Below are 20,374 nucleotides of genomic sequence, written 5' to 3'. Positions count from 1 at the left end.
TTCCACCTTGCGGGCGTGGGGATAAGAACCAGCGACCTTTAGGTTACTGGTCCAACACTCTTAACCGCTAGTCTACAAATGTTCCAACTTCAATTAATTATTTCTCAATGATGCTTTAAATGAGAAGTTTACCCAAAATCCAGAAACTCTGAAGTGATTCCATACTATGAAACCAGTCCAGTGGAGTTTGCCCTCTCTCCCTGTAGTGCTGTACTGAAACAGCTGCAAAAACGTGACTCGTGACGTTGCTGAATGCGGGCCTCGCTCTGCTACTTTGCCAGTTAATTCTTTATTTTATTAAAGCTATGGCCTTTGGCTTTCACCTGGAATTGTTTCTTTATGTCTGAGAAAAAAACGATTTTCAATCAATAAAACATATACAAATATAATGATATCATAGTGAATTCATGACATCTGAATGAACAAGCCTTTTCATACTTTATAATATTGCCTTTGGAAAGTATTCAGACCCCTTGACCTTTTCCATATTTTGTTATGTTACAGCCTGATTCTAAAATGAATTAAAAATAAAATTTCCCTCATCAGTCTACTACACACAATACTCCTTAATGACAAAAACAAAACAGGTTTTTGTACATTTTTGCAAATGTAGAAAAAAAACAACCAGATACCTTATTTAAATAAGTATTCAGACGCTTTGCTATGAGACTCAAATTGAGCTGAGATGCATCATGTTTCCATTGATCATCCTTGAGATGTTTCTACAACTTACCTGTGGTAATTCAATTGATTGGACATGATTTGGAAAGGCACACACCTGTCATGAGTTTAAAGGAATGATCCTTAGAGCTCCGAGACAGGATTGTGTCACGGCACAGATCTGGGGAAATGTACCAAAACACTTCTGCAGCAGTGAAGGTCCCCAAGAACACAGTGGCCAACATCCTTCTTAAAAGGAAGACCTTTGGAACCACCAAGACTCTTCCTAGTGCTGGCCGCCCGGCCAAACTGAACAATCAGTTGAGAAGGGCCTTGGTCAGGGAGGTGAACAAGAACCCGATGGTCACTCTGACAGACCTCCAGAGTTCCTCTGTGGAGATGTGAGAACCTTCCAGAAGGACAACCATCTTTGTAGCACTCCGTCAATCAGGCCTTTATGGTAGAGTGGCCAGACGGAATCCACTCCTCAGTAAAAAGGACATGACAGCCCGCTTGGAGTTTGCCAAAAGGCACCTAAAGGATTCTCAGACCATGAGAAACAAGATTCTCTGGTCTGATGAAACCAAGATTGAACTCTTTGCCTGAATGCCAAGCGTCACGTCTAGAGGAAACCTGTCATCATCCCTACGGTGAAGCATGGTGGTGGCAGCATCAAGCTGTGGGGATGTATTTCATCGGCAGGGACTTGGAGACTAGTCAGGATCGAGGGAAAGATGAACAGAGAAAAGTACAGAGAGATCCTTGATGAAAACCTACTCCAGAGTGCTCGGCACCTCACTGGGGCAAAGGTTCACCTTCCAACAGGACAACGACCAAAAGCACATAGCCAAGATAATGCAGGAGTGGCTTCAGGACAAGTCTCTGAATGTCCTTGAGTGGCCCAGTCAGAAACCGGACTTGAACCCGATCGATCATCTCTGGAGAGGATGTTGGCCACTGTGAAGCAACGCTCCCCATCCAACCTGACAGAGCTTAAGAGGATCTGCAGAAAATAATGGGGAAAAACTCACCAAATACAGGTGTGCCAAGCTTGTAGCGTCATACCCAAGAAGACTCTAGGCTGTAATCACTGCTAAAGGTGCTTCAACAAAGTACTGAGTAAAAGGTCTCAATATTTACGTAAATGTGACATTTCAGCTTTTCTTTTTGAAAAAATTTGCAAAAATTCATACAAACCTGTTTTTGCTTTGACATTGTGGGGTGTTGTGTATAGATTGATGAGGGGGAAATTAAAAAAATTAAAATATCAATTTTAGAATAAGGCCGTAACGTAACAAAATGTGTAAAAAGTCAAGGGGTCTGAATACTTTCAGAGTGCACTGTATGTACAGTACTACTCAAACGTTTGGACACACCTACTCATTCAAGTTTTTTTCTTATTTTTTTTAAACTGTTTTCTACATTGTAGAATAATAGTGAAGACATCAAAACTATGAAATAACACATGGAATCATGTAGTATCCTACAAAGTGTTAAACTCCTACAAAGTGTGGTCCTCTGTAGCTCAGCTGGTAGAGCACGGCGCTTGTAACGCTAAGGTAGTGGGTTCGATCCCCGGGACCACCCATACACAAAAAAAAAATGTATGCACGCATGACTGTAAGTCGCTTTGGATAAAAGCGTCTGCTAAATGGCATATTATTATTATTATTATTATTAAACAAATCAAAATATATTTGATGAGTTTCTTCAAAGTAGTCACCCTTTGCCTTGATGACAGCTTTGCACACTCTTGGCATTCTTTCAACCAGCTTCATGAGGTAGTCACCTGGAATGCTTTTCCAACTGTCTTGAAGGAGTTCCCACATATGCTGAGCACTTGTTGGCTGCTTTTCCTTCACTCTGCGGTCAAACTCATCCCAAACCATCTCAATTTGGTTGAGGTCGGGGGATTGTGGAGGCCAGGTCATCTGATGCAGCACTCCATCACTCTCCTTCTTGGTAAAATAGCCCTTACACAGCCTGGAGGTGTGTTGGGTCATTGTCCTGTTGAAAAACAAATGATAGTCCCATTAAGCCCAAACCAGATGGGATGGCGTATTGCTGCAGAATGCTATGGTAGCCATGCTGGTTAAGTGTGCCTTGAATTCTAAATAAATCACAGACAGTGTCACCAGCAAAGCACCCCCACACCATAACACCTCCTCCATGCTTTACGGTGGGAAATACACATGCAGAGATCATCCATTCACCCACACCGCGTCTCACAAAGACACGGCGGTTGGAACAAGAAATCTCCTATTTGGACTAATTTCCACCGGTCTAATGTCCATTGCTCGTGTTTCTTGGGCCAAGCAAGTCTCTTCTTTTTATTGGTGTCCTTTAGTGGTAGTTACTTTGCAGCAATTCAACCATGACGGCCTGACTCAAACAGTCTCCTCTGAACAGTTGATGTTGAGGTGTGTCTGTTACTTGAACTCTGTGAAGCATTTATTTGGGCTGCAATTTCTGAGGCTGGTAACTCTAATGAACTTATCCTCTGCAGCAGAGGTAACTCTGGGTCTTCCATTCCTTTGGCGGTCCTCATGAGAGCCAGTTTCATCATAGCACTTGATGGTTTTTGTGACTATACTTGAAGAAACTTTCAAAGTTATTGAAATGTTCCGTATTGACCGACCTTCATGTCTTAAAGTAATGATGGACTGTTGTTTCTCTTTGTTTATTTGAGCTGTTCTTGCCGTAATATGGACTTGGTCTTTTACCAAATAGGGCTGTCTTCTGTATACCCCCCCTACCTTGTCACAACACAACTGATTTGCTCAAACGTATTATGAAGGAACAAAATTGCACAAATTAACTTTTAAGAAGGCACACCTGTTAATTGAAATGCATTTCAGGTGACTACCTCATGAAGCTGGTTGAGAGAATGCCAAGAGTGTGCAAAGCTGTCATCAAGGCAAAGGGTGACTACTTTGAAGAAACTCATATAAAATATATTTTGATTTGTTTAACACTTATTTGGTTACTACATGATTCCATATGTATTATTGCATAGTTTTGATGTCTTCACTATTATTCTTAAATGTAGAAAATAGTAAAAATGAAGAAAAACCCTTGAATGAGTAGGTGTTCTAAAACTTAAACGAAAATATAAACGCAACAATTTCAACGATTGTTTTCAGTCCAACTCTAATTTAGCATATCTGATTCAGCTTGTTAAGGTCTTGTTGAGCAGCTAATAAGTAGAATCAGGTGTGTTAAATTAGAGCTGGCCTGATAACCCACAGGACGGTACATCTCCAGGAAGAGGGGGGTTGGGCAGCCTTGATATAAGCAAATCAGTCAATGTAAATAAATAAATTAGGCACTAATCTATGGACTTAACATGACTGGGCAGGAGCGCATACATTTTCCCCCACAAAAGGGCTGTATTACAGAGAGAAATACTCCTCAGTTTCATCAGCTGTCGGGATGGCTGGTCTCAGACGATATGGAGGTCCTGGGCTGGCGTTGTTATACGTGGTCTGCGGTTGTGAGGCCGGTTGGATGCACTGCCAAATTCTCTAAAAAGACGGAGTTACATCTCCTGTGGATATTCCTGCAGTCAGCATGCCAATTGCACACTCCCTCAAAACTTGAGACATCTGTGGCATTGTGTGACACAACTGCATATTTTAATGGCCTTTTATTGTCCCCAGCACAAGATGCACCCTTGTAATGATCATGCTGTTTAATCAGCTTCTTGATATGCCACAACTGTCAGGTGGATGGATTATCTTGTCAAAGGAGAAATGTTCACTAACAAGGATTTAAAAAATATGTGCACAAGATTTGAGAGAATAAGGCTTTTGTGCGCTTGGAAAATCTGTGTGTTTATATTTTTAGGAACAAAATATTTCACATTATTTTAGACTTTACCCATTATATCATGACATTAGTGATAGTCAAAATGTAAAAAATGTGTGAATGTCTAAATCAGATCAATTGCCATTTAAACAGGACCCTTTCGACAATGGGGAGATGTTACTGATGTGCTTTGTGCCTGTCTCCAATGCAACAAAAAAAACTTCCACTCAAAATTACTTCTTTACTTATTTTAGGTTGAAGGAAATGTGTAGGTCTCATTCTGTATCATACAGCTATTAAGGTTATACATTTACAACCACCTGCACGATAGGAATCCAGAGATGTCTGTCTTGAGTGTCCTAGAACTGTCTAGTTCTGACTTATAAAACAGAATGAATGAAAACTTATCAGTAATTACCAGGAATATCTACAACATAATTTGTTTTGAAATCACAGCAAGATTGTTTTAATTGATTAAATGTTTGAAAACTGTCCTCAGGCTATTGAGGGATCTGATTTGGATTAAACCTCACAGCAAGGCAGTTTCATCATGTGGAGGTTTCATTCAGGTCTCTCTTTAAATAAACACTGTCTTTGGCAGGAGAAAAACCAAAGTCGGAGGAACCAGAGACGTCCAAACCAGCAAGACGACACCTCTGCTCCCAGTGTGGAAATAGTTTTACCAAGTTAGGAAGCCTGAAAAGACATGAGAGGACACACACAGGAGAGAATCCACACCATTGTGCCCAGTGTGGAAAGAGTTTTAAAGAGTTAGGAAAGCTGAAAGCTCATGAGCGAATACACACAGGAGAGAAGCCATACCATTGCTCTCAGTGTGGAAATACTTTTAACCGGTTAGACAACCTGAAATCTCATCAGCAAATACACACAGTGGAGAAGCCTTACCACTGCTCCCACTGTGGAAAGAGTCTTAACCGGTTAGACACCCTGAAAAGACATGAGAGGGCACACACAGGAGCGAAGCCACACCATTGTGCCCAGTGTGGAAAGAGTTTTAACCACTTAGGAAACATGAAAACTCATGAGCGAATACACACAGGGGAGAAGCCTTTCCATTGCTCCCAGTGTGGAAAGAGTTTTAACCGGTTAGACAACCTGAAATCTCATCAGCAAATACACACAGTGGAGAAGCCTTACCACTGCTCCCATTGTGGAAAGAGTTTTAACCAGTTAAACACCCTGAAAAAACATGAGAGGGCACACACAGGAGCGAAGCCACACCATTGCACCCAGTGTGGAAAGAGTTTTTACCACTTAGGAAACATGAAAACTCATGAGCTAATACACACAGGGGAGAAGCCTTTCCATTGCTCCCAGTGTGGAAAGAGTTTTAACCGGTTAGACAACCTGAAAGCTCATCTGAGAATCCACACAGGAGAGAAGAATAACTTATCCTAGTGTGTAAATTGATATTTCATATCACATTGACTTAAAGTTCATCAGAGGACATACACAGTGCTCCCATTGTCTTATACAGTGAGGGAAAAAAGTATTTGATCCCCTGCTGATTTTGTACGTTTGCCCACTGACAAAGAAATGATCAGTCTATAATTTTAATGGTAGGTTTATTTGAACAGTGAGAGACAGAATAACAACATAAAAATCCAGAAAAATGCATGTCAAAAATGTTATAAATTGATTTGCATTTTAATGAGGGAAATAAGTATTTGACCCCCTCTCAATCAGAAAGATTTCTGGCTCCCAGGTGTCTTTTATACAGGCAACGAGCTGAGATTAGGAGCACATTCTTAAAGGGAGTGCTCCTAATCTCAGTTTGTTACCTGTATAAAAGACACCTGTCCACAGAAGCAATCAATCAATCAGATTCCAAATTCTCCACCATGGCCAAGACCAAAGAGCTCTCCAAGGATGTCAGGGACAAGATTGTAGACCTACACAAGGCTGGAATGGGCTACAAGACCATCGCCAAGCAGCTTGGTGAGAAGGTGACAACAGTTGGTGCGATTATTCGCAAATGGAAGAAACACAAAATAACTGTCAATCTCCCTCGGCCTGGGTCTCCATGCAAGATCTCACCTCATGGAGTTGCAATGATCATGAGAACGGTGAGAAAACAATTGGTAACACACTACGCCGTGAAGGACTGAAATCCTGCAGCGCCCGCTAGGTCCCTGCTCAAGAAAGCACATATACAGGCCCGTCTGAAGTTTGCCAATGAACATCTGAATGATTCAGAGGAGGACTGGGTGAAAGTGTTGTGGTCAGATGAGACCAAAATCGAGCTCTTTGGCATCAACTCAACTCGCCGTGTTTGGAGGAGGAGGAATGCTGCCTATGACCCTAAGAACACCATCCCCACCGTCAAACATGGAGGTGGAAACATTATGCTTTGGGGGTGTTTTTCTGCTAAGGGGACAGGACAACTTCACCGCATCAAAGGGACGATGGACGGGGCCATGTACCATCAAATCTTGGGTGAGAACCTCCTTCCCTTATCCAGGTCATTGAAAATGGGTCGTGGATGGGTATTCCAGCATGACAATGACCCAAAACACACGGCCAAGGCAACAAAGGAGTGGCTCAAGAAGAAGCACATTAAGGTCAATGGAGTGGCCTAGCCAGTCTCCAGACCTTAATCCCATAGAAAATCTGTGGAGGGAGCTGAAGGTTCGAGTTGCCAAACGTCAGCCTCGAAACCTTAATGACTTGGAGAAGATCTGCAAAGAGGAGTGGGACAAAATCCCTCCTGAGATGTGTGCAAACCTGGTGGCCAACTACAAGAAATGTCTAACCTCTGTGATTGCCAACAAGGGTTTTGCCACCAAGTACTAAGTCATGTTTTGCAGAGGGGTCAAATACTTATTTCCCTCATTAAAATGCAAATCAATTTATAACATTTTTGACATGCGTTTTTCTGGATTTCTTTGTTGTTATTCTGTCTCTCACTGTTCAAATAAACCTACCATTAAATTTATAGACTGATCATTTCTTTGTCAGTGGGCAAACGTACAAAATCAGCAGGGGATCAAATACTTTTTTCCCTCACTGTATCACTTCACATATTGGCTACTTAAAATTTATGAGAGAACACACATACTGCTCGTACACTTGTCTCATATATATTTACTAAAATAGAACTGTACTTTTGGTCATGCCCCATTAAATCAAACTGTATAAAGCTGTATGTTTTTCATTCAACTTCTGCTCCTAACCTGTACCTCAGCACATTGTATATAGCCTCATTATTGTTATTTTACTGTGTTACTTTTTATTTATATAGTTTATTTAGTAAATATTTTCTTAACTCTTCTTTTTCTTAAAACTGCATTGTTGGTTAAGGGCTTCTAAGTAAGCATTTCACGGTAAGGTCTACACCGGTTGTATTCAGCGCATGTGACAAATAACATTTGATTTGAACTGAATATGGAGCATGTCAGTTTCAATGTTACGGTCTTTGATTAAATTCTATTTTTCAAATTCAGGCTGTGTGTTTATCTGCGTCATTCCTTGTGGTCCTGTAGCTCAGTTGGTAGAGTATGGTGCTTGTAAAACCAGGGTAGGGGGTTTGATTCCCGGGACCAACCATATGTAACATGTATGCATGTACGAATGCAAATCGCTTTGGATAAAAGTGTCTGCTAAATGACATATACAGTGGTATTCACTCCCCCTTGGCATTTTTCCTATTTTGTTGCCAGACAACCTGTAATTTTTTGGGGGGTTTGTATCATTTCATTTACACAACATGCCTACCACTTTGAAGATGCAAAATATTTTGGGGGGTGAAACAAACAAGAAATAAGACAATAAAATGGAATACTTGAGCGTGCATAACTTTTCACCCCCCAAAGTCAATACTTTGTAGAGCCACCTTTTGCAGCAATTACAGCTGCAAGTCTCTTGGGGTATGTCTCTATAAGCTTGGCACATCTAGCCACTGGGATTTCTGCCCATTCTTCAAGGCAAAACTGCTCCAGCTCCTTCAAGTTGGATGGGTTCTGCTGGTGTACAGCAATCTTTAAGTCATACCACAGATTCTCAATTGGATTGAGGTCTGGGCTTTGACTAGGCCATTCCAAGACATTTAAATGTTTCCCCTTAAACCACTCAAGTGTTGCTTTAGCAGTATGCTTAGGGTCATTGTCCTGCTGGAAGGTGAACCTCCGTCCCAGTCTCAAATCTCTGGAAGACTGAAATAGGTTTCCCTCAAGAATTTCCCTGTATTTAGCGCCATCCATCATTCCTTCAATTCTGACCAGTTTCCCAGTCCCTGCTGATGAAATGGGGTTGGGGTTCTCGGGGTGATGAGAGGTGTTGGGTTTGCGCTAAACATTGTGTTTTCCTTGATGGCCAAAAAGCTCAATTCTATTTTCATCTGAGCAGAGTACCTTCTTCCATATGTTTGGGGAGTCTCCCACATGCCTTTTGGCGAACACCAAACGTGTTTGCTTATACTTTTCTTTAAGCAATGGCTTTTTTCTGCCAACTCTTCCGTAAAGCCCAGCTCTGTGGAGTGTACAGCTTAAAGTGGTCCTATGGACAGATACTCCAATCTCTGTTGTGGAGCTTTGCAGCTCCTTCAGGGTTATCTTTGGTCTCTTTGTTGCCTCACTGATTAATGCACTCCTTGCCTGGTCCGTGAGTCTTGGCAGATTGTGGTGCCATATTCTTTCACTTTTTTTATAATGGATTTAATGGTGCTCCTTGGGATGTTCAAAGTTTCAGATATTTTTTTATAACCCAACCCTAATCTGTACTTCTCCACAACTTTGTCCCTGACCTGTTTGGAGAGCTCATTGGTCTTCATGGTGCGGCTTGCTTGGTGGTGCCCCTTGCTTAGTGGTGTTGCAGACTCTGGGGCCTTTCAGAACAGGTGTGTATATATACTGAGATCATGTGACAGATCATGTGACACTTAGATTACACAAAGGTGGACTTTCTTTAACTAATTATTTGACTTCTGAAGGTAATTCGTTGCACCAGATCTTATTTAGGGGCTTCATAGCTAAGGGGGTGAATACATATGCACGCACCACTTTTCCGTTATTTATTTTTTAGACATTTTGAAACAAGTTATTTTTTTCATTTCACTTCACCAATTTGGACTGTTTTGTGTATGTCCATTACATGAAATCCAAATAAAAATCCATTTAAATTACAGGTTGTAATGCAACAAAATAGGAAAAATGCCAAGGGGGGTGAATACTTTTGCAAGGCATGTGGGGAGTCTCCCACATGCCTTTTGGCGAACACCAAACCTGTTTGCTTATACTTTTCTTTAAGCAATGGCTTTTTTCTGGCCACTCTTCCGTAAAGCCTACCAAACATTTGGAACAACTTCCTAATATTGAGTTGCAATCTTCCCTTTTCCCCTCAGAACAGCCTCAATTCGTTGGGACATGGTCTCTACAAGGTGTGGAAAGCGTTCTACAGGGATGCTGGCCCATGTTGACTCCAATTCTTCCCACAATTGTTCCAAGTTGGCTGGATGTCGTTTGGGTGCATCCTCCTGAGTGATTTTCAGAAAAATAAAAATGGTAAAACATTAAAAAAGTTATCCTTTTTAGATAAAACTATACTAAATATAATCACATCACCAAATAAATGATTCAAACATACTATTTTGCAATGAAGGTCTACAGTAGCCTCAACAGCACTCTGTAGGGTAGGCCCATGGTGTAGCACGGAGGACAGCTAGCTTCCGTCCTCCTCTGGGTACATTGACTTCAACACAAAACCTAGGAGGCTCATGGTTCTCAGGCCCTTCCATAGACTTAATAGGCTAGGTTGTAGCAACCTCATGATGGGTATAGGGAAAATTATCATGTAGTAGCATAAACCTATCGCTGTTACATTGAACAGGGTGAATGGAATATGAATGACAGTCATCCAATGTGGTGTAATAGAAATATGGCCATGCTCATGAAAAACAAAAAGTCCTCCCTCATCTTAAACGGCACCAACCGCCACTGTTTGGGTGGTGGACCATTCTTGGTACACATGGGAAACTGTTGAGCTGGAAAAACCCAGCAGCGTTACAGTTCTTGACACAAACCGGTGTGCCTGGCACCTACTACCATACCCAGTTCAAAGGCACTTAAATATTTTGTCTCCCCCATTCACCCTCTGAATGGCACACATACACAATCCATGTCTCATTTGTCTCAAGGCTTAAACATCCTTCTTTAACCGGTCTCCTCCCCTTCATCTACACTGATTGAAGTGGATTTAACAAGTGACATCAATAAGGGATCATAGCTTTCACCTGGATTCACCTAGTCAGTCAATGTCATGGACGGAGCAGGTGTTCTTAATGTTTTGTATACTCAGTGTACATCACTAAAGATAATCAAGTGCTATTTGCATGTGATGCATTTGCTCTATTGTTTACAGGATGATTTGTATCTTATAGAGCGTGGCTTTAAGGGAATAGTATGGTCACTTCTAGATAAAAAAACGAATGTGAGAAATTAACAGAATAAATGTGTATTAACACACTACCTATTCATAGAAGTGAGCGTCATATCAGCGTAGTCATTGTGCATGTTTTGCTGGCCTCTCTTGTTCAATCCAATACTTACAATTTGTGCTAAATTAGGATATTATACTGAATTAAATCAACCAGACTCGAAGGGCAACGTCGACATGTATTTTCTTCTTCTTCAATGAGGTTTAACGGCGGTTGGCATCCAATTTGTTGCATTACCGCCACCTACTAGGCTGGAGTTCAACTCCCTTATCTTTCCTTGAAAAATAAATAAACCAAAGCAAATAAATATCCTACCATCTAACACTACACTCACACCTTCAACACTACAACTAATAATTAACCCCACCCTTCTCCACTGTTTAAATACACTCACTCCTACCTCATGCCCTCAACCTGAAATGATGGGACATCACCACTTAACACTCTCTGTAACTCTTCTGCTGTCAAGTCTCGCACACCCAAATATCTCTCTGCAGCTGCCACCACAACCTCAATTTTCTTCGATTTGCGTTCCATCCCTGCAGTACAATTAATAACCATTGCTATAAACGCTAAAAATCCAATCTTGCTGAACCATATATCACTTTTTGGTTTATCACTCTGTACTGGTAAATCTCTACTACTCACACCATTTCTCTCAGGATCCCTCCCCCTTGACCCCTCTTCCTCTACTTTCTTCACTGCCTCCGCACATGACAACTTCCTCTCTACTCTTACCCTGGAAACCTCAACCTGCTTCTCTCGCACTGGACATGTCTGATCCCCAGCCCCATGGCCACCCCTACAATTAGCACACACCACCACTTTTCCCACTGCTTCACACTCCTTAGTCTCATGTCCTTCTGCACACTTCTCACACCTTGGAACCTCCCTCCTACACACTGCTGCCACATGCCCATAAATTTGACACCTGTAACATCTTAAGGTATTCGGCACATATGCTCTCACTGGATAACTTATATATCCTAACCTCACTTTCTCAGGCAAAGACTCAACTTCAAAACTCAAAAGAACAGACAATGACTCTTCTGTTTCCCCACTCTCGCCACTCTGTTTACGTCGCACCAAACGACGAGCATCACACACACCGGGAATCATCTCCTTCAATTGGTCAACTTTTACATTCACTGCTACTCCAGTAATCACTCCTCTCAATGGCGCACTTTTCTTAAGAGCGAAACAATTCACAATTCTTTCCCCCATTTGTTTAACTCTGAGCGCCTTCTCCCTCTGCCCAACAGAAACTCAAACAATTATCACTAGACCACTTCTGGTTACCCTCACCGATTCTACTATACCCAACGCTCTTTTCACCCATCTTGAAACCACAATTGGATCAGCCAAAATACAAGGATCCATTTTTTCCACAAACTTCACTCCTACTGTCACAGACATCCTTATTCTGACCCGCTGTGTAATCCTCGGGCTCCGAGTACTTCATCACACCTTCCACCTCCGATACATCACCCTCATTCACTTCCATTTCTCCTCCTGTCTTCAGCTCACTTTGCTTACATTTCCTACCACTCTTCTTTAACAAACCTTCTCCCTTTTTCCCGCCATTTTTAACTGACTCAAACTCAGTCTTCCTCCATCTCTCTCTTAGACCTCCTCTGCCTCTCTTTTTCCCTCCATTCCTCCTCATTCATCCAAGTATACGTCTCCTTATGATAATAATGCATTTCTCCAAACCTATATCTGTTTCTTGCCTTCTCTAAGGACTCCATTTTCCTCCTCCTTTCCCTTCCGGCGTCTATTCTATTCTATCCTTGGCCTTGACCTCTTCATTGCTCTCCTCTTCTGATCCGCTGTCCTCCTCTCCTGAATTACCATCGTCTTCCGATCCCTCATCGGAGCTGTTATCCTCACTATCATCGGGACTTACTCCCTTTCCAACTGCTTGTCTTTTCGCTGAAGACGCTCCCCAACTCAAACTGGCTAGCTACCAAACCAGAGATACACCAAGCTGTCTGAACAATCGTTGCTAGGCCCATCCACCTCGACATTCTTTGCCAATACCAAGAATGTAGTTAATATTGTTTCCAAACTGCGTTACCCATTCCAGTCAGCAGATGGCGATGTGCGTCTTTCAGGTGATGATTCTTGCGTGACGTATAATGGCCTGGACGGGACACTTCTTCAACAACAACCACACGGCTACTCTTTCAACCACCTCGGTAGCTTGCTAGCCAACATAAAACCGAAAGATTGAGGCTTTAGACCATGTTTATGTACATTAGCTTATCTCAGTGTTTTAAACACATTTATGTTGACGTAACATTATCTACTGGTTAACTTTAACCTAATTTGCAAATTTGTTAAAGGTTGATACTGAGCCTAGCACTAGGCTAGTCGCTAATGCTAACTAACTAGCTAACTAGCTAACATCCCTGACCATGAGCTCACTAAACTACTCCTCCCCTGCTAAAGAAGAGGAGGTCTGCTGTATGGAGAAAGAAGCTCCGGGGCTGAACATTGTCGTGAAAGAAGAAGATGAGAATATTACAGTTAAAGGAGAGGAAGAAGCTTTCAAAACAATAGAGGAGGATATTACATTGAAAGAAGAGGAGGAGGATGTTACAGTGAAAGGAGAGAAAGTTCCGTTTGGAGAGGAAGAGGGGATAGAGGCTGTCACAGTGGAAGAAGAAGAGGATGTTATCGTGAAGGAAGAAGAGGATGGTATCTCAATGAAGGTGAAGGAGGAAGACGTTTTAGGGGTGAAAGAAGAGGAGACAGAAGATCAGATTAACACCAGTAAGTATTGTCTTAAAAACAGGGGCACAAGCTATGCAGTTGTTTATCTAATGTGTGGTTTTTTTTAGGGGCGTTCTACTGAAGTTATATACTTCAATATGTTGTTCAGTACTGTAGGAATTGTTAAAGGGTCAATCTGCCATTGGTACAGATACTTTTTGGACTTTTAAATTAGATTTTTTGAATTCTTTAATGTTCTACATTAAAGTGCACTTCATCTAATATAACAGGCTTTTGAAATTCAATATTGGTGCTTAATTTCTGCTTAAAATATCAAAGGGACGCAAAAGGCACCCAATTCGTGGAACTACCTTTTCACATTTGCATCACAAACAATATTTTATAAAATCATGATGAACGTGGCCATTTTAGGCCCTGCTTAGATATATTAATGCCTCTTGTAAGACCCTATGATTGCAATAGACGGTCATAAGTTTACCATCTGTTTGATGTTCTCGTTCACACAGGAGAGAGACATGACTATCGTGAATCCTCTGGGGCGTCTCAACAACATCCTGATGCTGATCTTTCCAGATCAGAACACCAGATGGTACATCTTGGTCTGGTCTAGCATACAGCTTGTTTTATTGCGCTCTGGTCTGCGTTTCTGTAAAGCACTTTATGACAACAGTGACATCAGCATCCATAATGATATGTGTCTGTGTCCCCTTTATATGGTTACCAGGACAACACTAGCCCTTCCGCCCTCCCAGAGTCCCCGTGTCGTACCTCTCCCAGTAGCACATTACTGCTGGGTCTGAAGAGGTTGTCTGTGCGGCTGGTGGACTGCAGGAAAACAACGGGGCTGAGTGGAACTGTGAGAGGAGGAGGAGAAGAGAAGAAAGGAGCAGATTTGACTCATCAAAGTAAGTGCTGTAGTTTAGTTTAAACAAATAAAATAGATCTGCCCACTGGTATCTGTTACCAGGACAACCAGCAGAGTTCTGTTAGTTGACATGAAGATACACTGGTATCTGTTAACTAAGATAGACTGGTGGATATGGATGTTATGAATATCATTACACTGAAAAAGGATTCTGCCAATGAAAAGAGAGAAACCAATAGACTATATAAAACCTTGATGAAAGTTAGATTTAGAGAGAAAGTTTCAAGATGATCTGATGTATGGTGCATGTTTTACAAATACTTTTCCTAAAAACATTATGGATGTTACATTGCCTGTCCCAGTCAACCCACTATCTTTACAATACTCTAGAACAAATCAAATGTTATTTGTCACATGCGCCGAATAAAACAGGTGTAGACCTTACAGTGAAATGCTTACAAGCCCTTAACCAACAATGCAGTTTAAAAAAAGAAATATAGCAAATAATTAAGGAGCAACAATAAAATAACAGCAGCGAGGCAATATACAGGGGGTTCCTGTACAGAGTCAATGTGCGGGGGCACCGGTTAGTCGAGGTAATTGAGGTAATATGTACATGTAGGTAGTGGTAAAGTGACTATGCATGGATAATAAACAGAGAGTAGCAGCAGCGTAAAAATGGGGGTGGGGTGGGAACAATGCAAATAGTCCGGGTAGCAATTTGATTAACTGTTCAAGAGTCTTATGGCTTGGCGGTATAAGCTGTTAAGACACCTTTTTTTACCTAGACTTGGCGCTCTGGTACCGATGCCGTGCGGTAGCAGAGAGATCAGTCTATGACTAGGGTGGCTGGAGTCTTTGCCATTTTTAGGGCCTTCCTCTGACACCGCCTGGTATAGAGGTCCTGGATGGCAGGAAGCTTGGCCTCAGTGATGTACTGGGTCAAAATGCACTACCCTCTGTAGTGCCTTGCAGTCGGAGGCCGAGCAGTTGCCGTACCAGGCGGTGATGCAACCAGTCAGGATGCTCTCAATGGTGCAGCTGGATAACCTTTTGAGGATCTGGGGACCCATGCCAAATCTTTTCAGTCTCTTGAGGGGGAGTAGGCATTGTCGTGCCCTCTTCACGACTGTCTTGGTGTGTTTGTACCATGATAGTTTGTTGGTGATGTGGACACCAAGGAATTTGAAGCTCTCAACCTGCTCCACTACAGCCCCGTCGACGAGAATGGGGGTGTGCTCAGTCCTCCTTTTTCTGTAGTCCACAATCATCTCCTTTGTCTTGGTCACATTGAGGGAGAGGTTGTTATCCTGGCACCACACTGGCAGGTCTCTGACCTCCTCCCTATATGCTGTCTCATTGTTGTCAGTGATCAAGCCTACCACTGTTGTGTTGTCGGCAAACTTAATGATGGTGTTGAAGTCGTGCTTGGCCATGCAGTCATGGGTGAACAGGGAGTACAGGAGAAGACTGAGCACGCACCCCTGAAGGGGTCCTTGTGTTGTGGATCAGCATGGCAGATGTGTTGTTACCTACCTTTACCACCTGGGGGCGGCCCGTCAGGAAGTCCAGGATCCAGTTGCAGAGGGAGGTGTTTAGTCCCAGGGTCCTTAGCTTAGTGATGAGCTTTGAGGGCACTATGGTGTTGAACGGTAAGCTGTAGTTAATGAATAGCATTCTCACGTAGGTGTTCCTTTTGTCCAGGTGGGAAAGGACAGTGTGGAGTGCAATAGAGATTGCACCATCTGTGGATGTCAGTGAAGACACTTGCCAGTTGGTCAGCGCATGCTCGGAGTATATGTCCTGGTAATCCATCTGGCCCTGCGGTCTTGTGAATGTTGACCTGTTTAAATGTCTTACTCACATCGGCTACGGGGAGCGTGATCACACAATCGTCCGGAACAGCTGATGCTCTCATGCATGCTTCAGTGTTGCTTGCCTCGAAGTGAGCTTATAAGTCATTTAGCTCGTCTGATAGGCTCGTGTCACTGGGCAGCTCGCGGCTGTGCTTCCTTTTGTAATCCGTAATAGTTTGCAAGCCCTGCCACATCCGACGAGCATCGAAGCCGGGGTTAGAGTCCTGCTCCTTGAAAGCGGCAGCTCTACCCTTTAGCTCAGTGCGAATGTTGCCTGTAATCCATTGCTTCTGGTTGGGGTGCGTATGGTCTCTGTTGGGACGACGTAATCGATGCACTTATTGATGAAGCCAGTGACTGATGTGGTGTACTCCTCAATGCTATCGGAAGAATCCCCGAACATATTCCAGTCTGTGCTAGCAAAACAGTCCTGTAGCTTAGCATCTGCGTCCTCTGACCACTTCCTTATTGAGCGAGTCACTGGTACTTCCTGCTTTAGTTTTTGCTTGTAAGCAGGAATCAGGAGGATGGAGTTATGGTCAGATTTGCCAAATGGAGGGCGAGGGAGTGCTTTGTACGCGTCTCTGTGTGTGGAGTAAAGGTGGTCTAGAGTTTTTTTTTCCTCTGGTTGCACAGTTTCCCTGCATTAAAGTCCCCGGCCACTAGGAGCACCGCCTCCTTATGGCCCTATACAGGTTGTTGAGTGCCGTCTTAGTGCCAGCATCGGTTTGTGGTGGTAAACAGACATCTACGAAAAATATAGATGAAAACACTCTTGATAAATAGTGTGGTCTACAGGCAAACAAAACTCAAGAAAGTTCAATTTTGAGTCTTAAAGGAGGACTGTAATAATAATAATATGGCTAAATACAGTGCCTTCGGAAAGTATTCAGACCCCTTGACCTTTTACATATTTTGTTACTTTACAGCCAGATTCTAAAATTGATAAAAATAAATGTTTCCCTCATCAATCTACACACAATACCCCTTAAGTGACAAAGCGAAAACAGTTAAAAAAAATAAATAAATGCAAATCTATTAAAAATAAAACCTTATTTACATAAGTATTCAGACCCTTTGCAGTGTTTCCATTGATCATCCTTGATGTTTCTACAACTTACCTGTGGTAAATTCAATTGATTGGACATGATGATTTGGAAAGGCACACACCTGTCTATATAAGGTCCCACAGTTGACAGTGCATGTCAGAGCAAGAACCAAGCCATGAGGTCGAAGGAATGATCCTTACAGCTCCGAGATAGGATTGTGTCACGGCACAGATCTGGGGAAGTGTACCAAAACATTTCTGCAGCAGTGAAGGTCCCCAAGAACACAGTGGCCAACATCCTTGTTGTAAGGAAGACGTTTGGAACCACCAAGACTCTTCCTAGTGCTGGCCGTCCGGCCAAATTGAGCAATCGGGGAAGAAGGGCCTTGGTCAGGGAGGTGACCAAGAACCCAATGGTCACTCTGACAGAGCACCAGAGTTCCTCTGTGGAGATGTGAGAACCTTCCAGAAGGACAACCACCTCTGTAGCACTCCATCAATCAGGCCTTTATGGTAGAGTGGCCAGACGGAATCCACTCCTCAGAAAAAAGCACATGACAGCCCGCTTGGAGTTTGCCAAAAGGCACCTAAAGGATTCTCAGACCATGAGAAACAAGATTCTCTGATCTGATGAAACCAAGATTGAACTCTTTGCCTGAATGCCAAGCGTCACGTCTGGAGGAAACCTGTCATCATCCCTACGGTGAAGCATGGTGGTGGCAGCATCAAGCTGTGGGGATGTATTTCAGTGGCAGGGACTTGGAGACTAGTCAGGATCGAGGGAAAGATTAACAGAGAAAAGTACAGAGAGATCCTTGATGAAAACCTGCTCCAGAGTGCTCAGCACCTCACTGGGACAAAGGTTCACCTTCCAACAGGACAACGACCAAAAGCACAAAGCCAAGATAATGCAGGAGTGGCTTCGGGACCAGCCAGAGCCCGGACTTGAACCCGATCGATCATCTCTGGAGAGACCTGAAAATAGCTGTTAAAGGTGCTTCAAAGAATTTACTGAGTAAAGGGTCTCAATATTTACGTAAATGTGACATTTAAAGTTTTCTTTTTGAATAAATGTGCAAAAATTCATACAAACCTGTTTTTGCTTTAACGTTATGGGGTATTGTGTATAGATTGATGAGGGGGAAATTAAAAATTAAAAATGAATCAATTTTAGAATAAGGCTGTAATGTAACAAAATGTGTAAAAAGACAAGGGGTCTGAATACTTTCCGAATGCACACACCTACTATTCAAGTTTTTTTCTTTATTTTTCTTTACTTTTTTCTACATTGTAGAATAATAGTGAAGACATCAAAACTATGAAATAACACATGGAATCATGTAGTATCCTACAAAGTGTTAAACAAGTCAAAATATATTTTATATACGTTTCTTCAAAGTAGTCACCCTTTGCCTTGATGACAGCTTTGCACACTCTTGGCATTCTCTCAACCAGCTTCATGCGGTAGTCACCTGGAATGCTTTTCCAACAGTCTTGAAGGAGTTCCCACATATGCTGAGCACTTGTTGACTGCTTTTCCTTCACTCTGCGGTCCAACTCATCCCAAACCATCTCAATTGGGTTGAGGTTGGGGGATTGTGGAGGCCAGGTCATCTGATGCAGCACTCCATCCCTCTCCTTCTTGGTAAATTAGCCCTTACACAGCCTGGAGGTGTGTTGGGTCATTGTCCTGTTGAAAAACAAATGATAGTCCCATTAAGCCCAAACCAGATGGGATGGTGTATTGCTGCAGATTTCTATGGTAGCAATGCTGGTTAAGTGTGCCTTGAATTCTAAATAAATCACAGACAGTGTCACCAGCAAAGCACCCTCACCCGATAACACGTCCTCCATGCTTTATGGTGGGAAATACACATGCGGAGATCATCCGTTCACCCACACCGCGTCTCACAAAGACACGGCGGTTGGAACCAAAAATCTCAAATTTTACTCCAGACCAAAGGACAAATTTCCACCGGTCTAATGTCCATTGCTCGTGTTTCTTGGCCCAAGCAAGTCTCTTCTTATTGGTGTCCTTTAGTAGTGGTTTCTTTGCAGCAATTCGACCATGACGGCCTGATTCACACAGTCTCCTCTGAACAGTTGATGTTGAGATGTGTCTGTTACTTGAACTCTGTGAAGCATTTATTTGGGCTGCAATTTCTGAGGCTGGTAACTCTAATGAACTTATCCTCTGCAGCAGAAGTAACTCTGGGTCTTCCATTCCTGTGGCCGTCCTCATGAGAGCCAGTTTCATCATAGCGCTTGATGGTCTTTGTGACTGCACTTGAAGAAACTTTCAAAGTTCTTGAAATGTTCCGTGTTGACTGACCTTCATGTCTTAAAGTAATGATGGACTGTTGTTTCTCTTTGCTTATTTGAGCTGTTCTTGCCGTAATATGGACTTGGTCTTTTACAAAATAGGGCTGTCTTCTGTATACCCCCACTTACCTTGTCACAACACAACTGATTGGCTCAAACGCATTAAGAAGGAAATCAATTGCACAAATTAACTTTTAAGAAGGCACACCTGTTAATTGAAATGCATTTGAACCTGGTCATGAACCTGGTTGAGAGAATGCCAAGTGTGTGCAAAGCTGTCATCAAGGCAAAGGGTGGCTCTTTGAAGAATCTCAAATATAAAATATATTTTGATTTGTTTAACACTTTTCTGGTTACTAACATGATTGTGATGTGTTATTTCATAGTTTTGATATATTCACTATCATTCTACAATGTAGAAAATAGTAAAAATAAAGAAAAACCCTTGAATGAGTCGGTTCTAAAACTTTTGACTGGTTGTGTATATTTATTAAACAAAAATATAAACGCAACATGCAACCATTTCAACGATTTACAGTTCATATAAGCCAGTTCTGCCCAACCCTCTTCCTGTAGGTTTTCAGTCCAACTCTAATTTAGCATATCTGATTCAGCTTGTTAAGGTCTTG

The 20,374-nt window shown here is 42.3% G+C and overlaps 1 protein-coding gene across 4 annotated transcripts in view; it reads left to right on the top strand.

The window, feature by feature from the left end:
• Positions 1 to 20,374, top strand: part of LOC123485691 (zinc finger protein 260-like) — a 179,594-nt gene that overhangs the window by 75,142 nt on the left and 84,078 nt on the right. Inside the window, exons 1-3 of one of the 4 annotated variants that reach the window (XM_045216793.1) lie at positions 13,073 to 13,693; positions 14,161 to 14,243; positions 14,379 to 14,559. The exons of 2 other annotated variants lie outside the window; for them this stretch is intronic. In XM_045216793.1, coding sequence (XP_045072728.1) covers positions 13,336 to 13,693; positions 14,161 to 14,243; positions 14,379 to 14,559 — 622 coding nt within the window. In that variant the 5' untranslated portion in view covers positions 13,073 to 13,335. Of the gene's footprint in view, positions 1 to 5,068; positions 6,012 to 13,072; positions 13,694 to 14,160; positions 14,244 to 14,378; positions 14,560 to 20,374 lie in introns of those variants that run through there. One more of the 4 variants, XM_045216794.1, reaches the window with a different exon arrangement.

Source organism: Coregonus clupeaformis, unplaced genomic scaffold, assembly GCF_020615455.1.
Source record: "Coregonus clupeaformis isolate EN_2021a unplaced genomic scaffold, ASM2061545v1 scaf0802, whole genome shotgun sequence".
Classification (NCBI taxonomy): Eukaryota; Metazoa; Chordata; class Actinopteri; order Salmoniformes; family Salmonidae; genus Coregonus; species Coregonus clupeaformis.
This window is presented reverse-complemented; position numbering and strand designations above follow the sequence as displayed.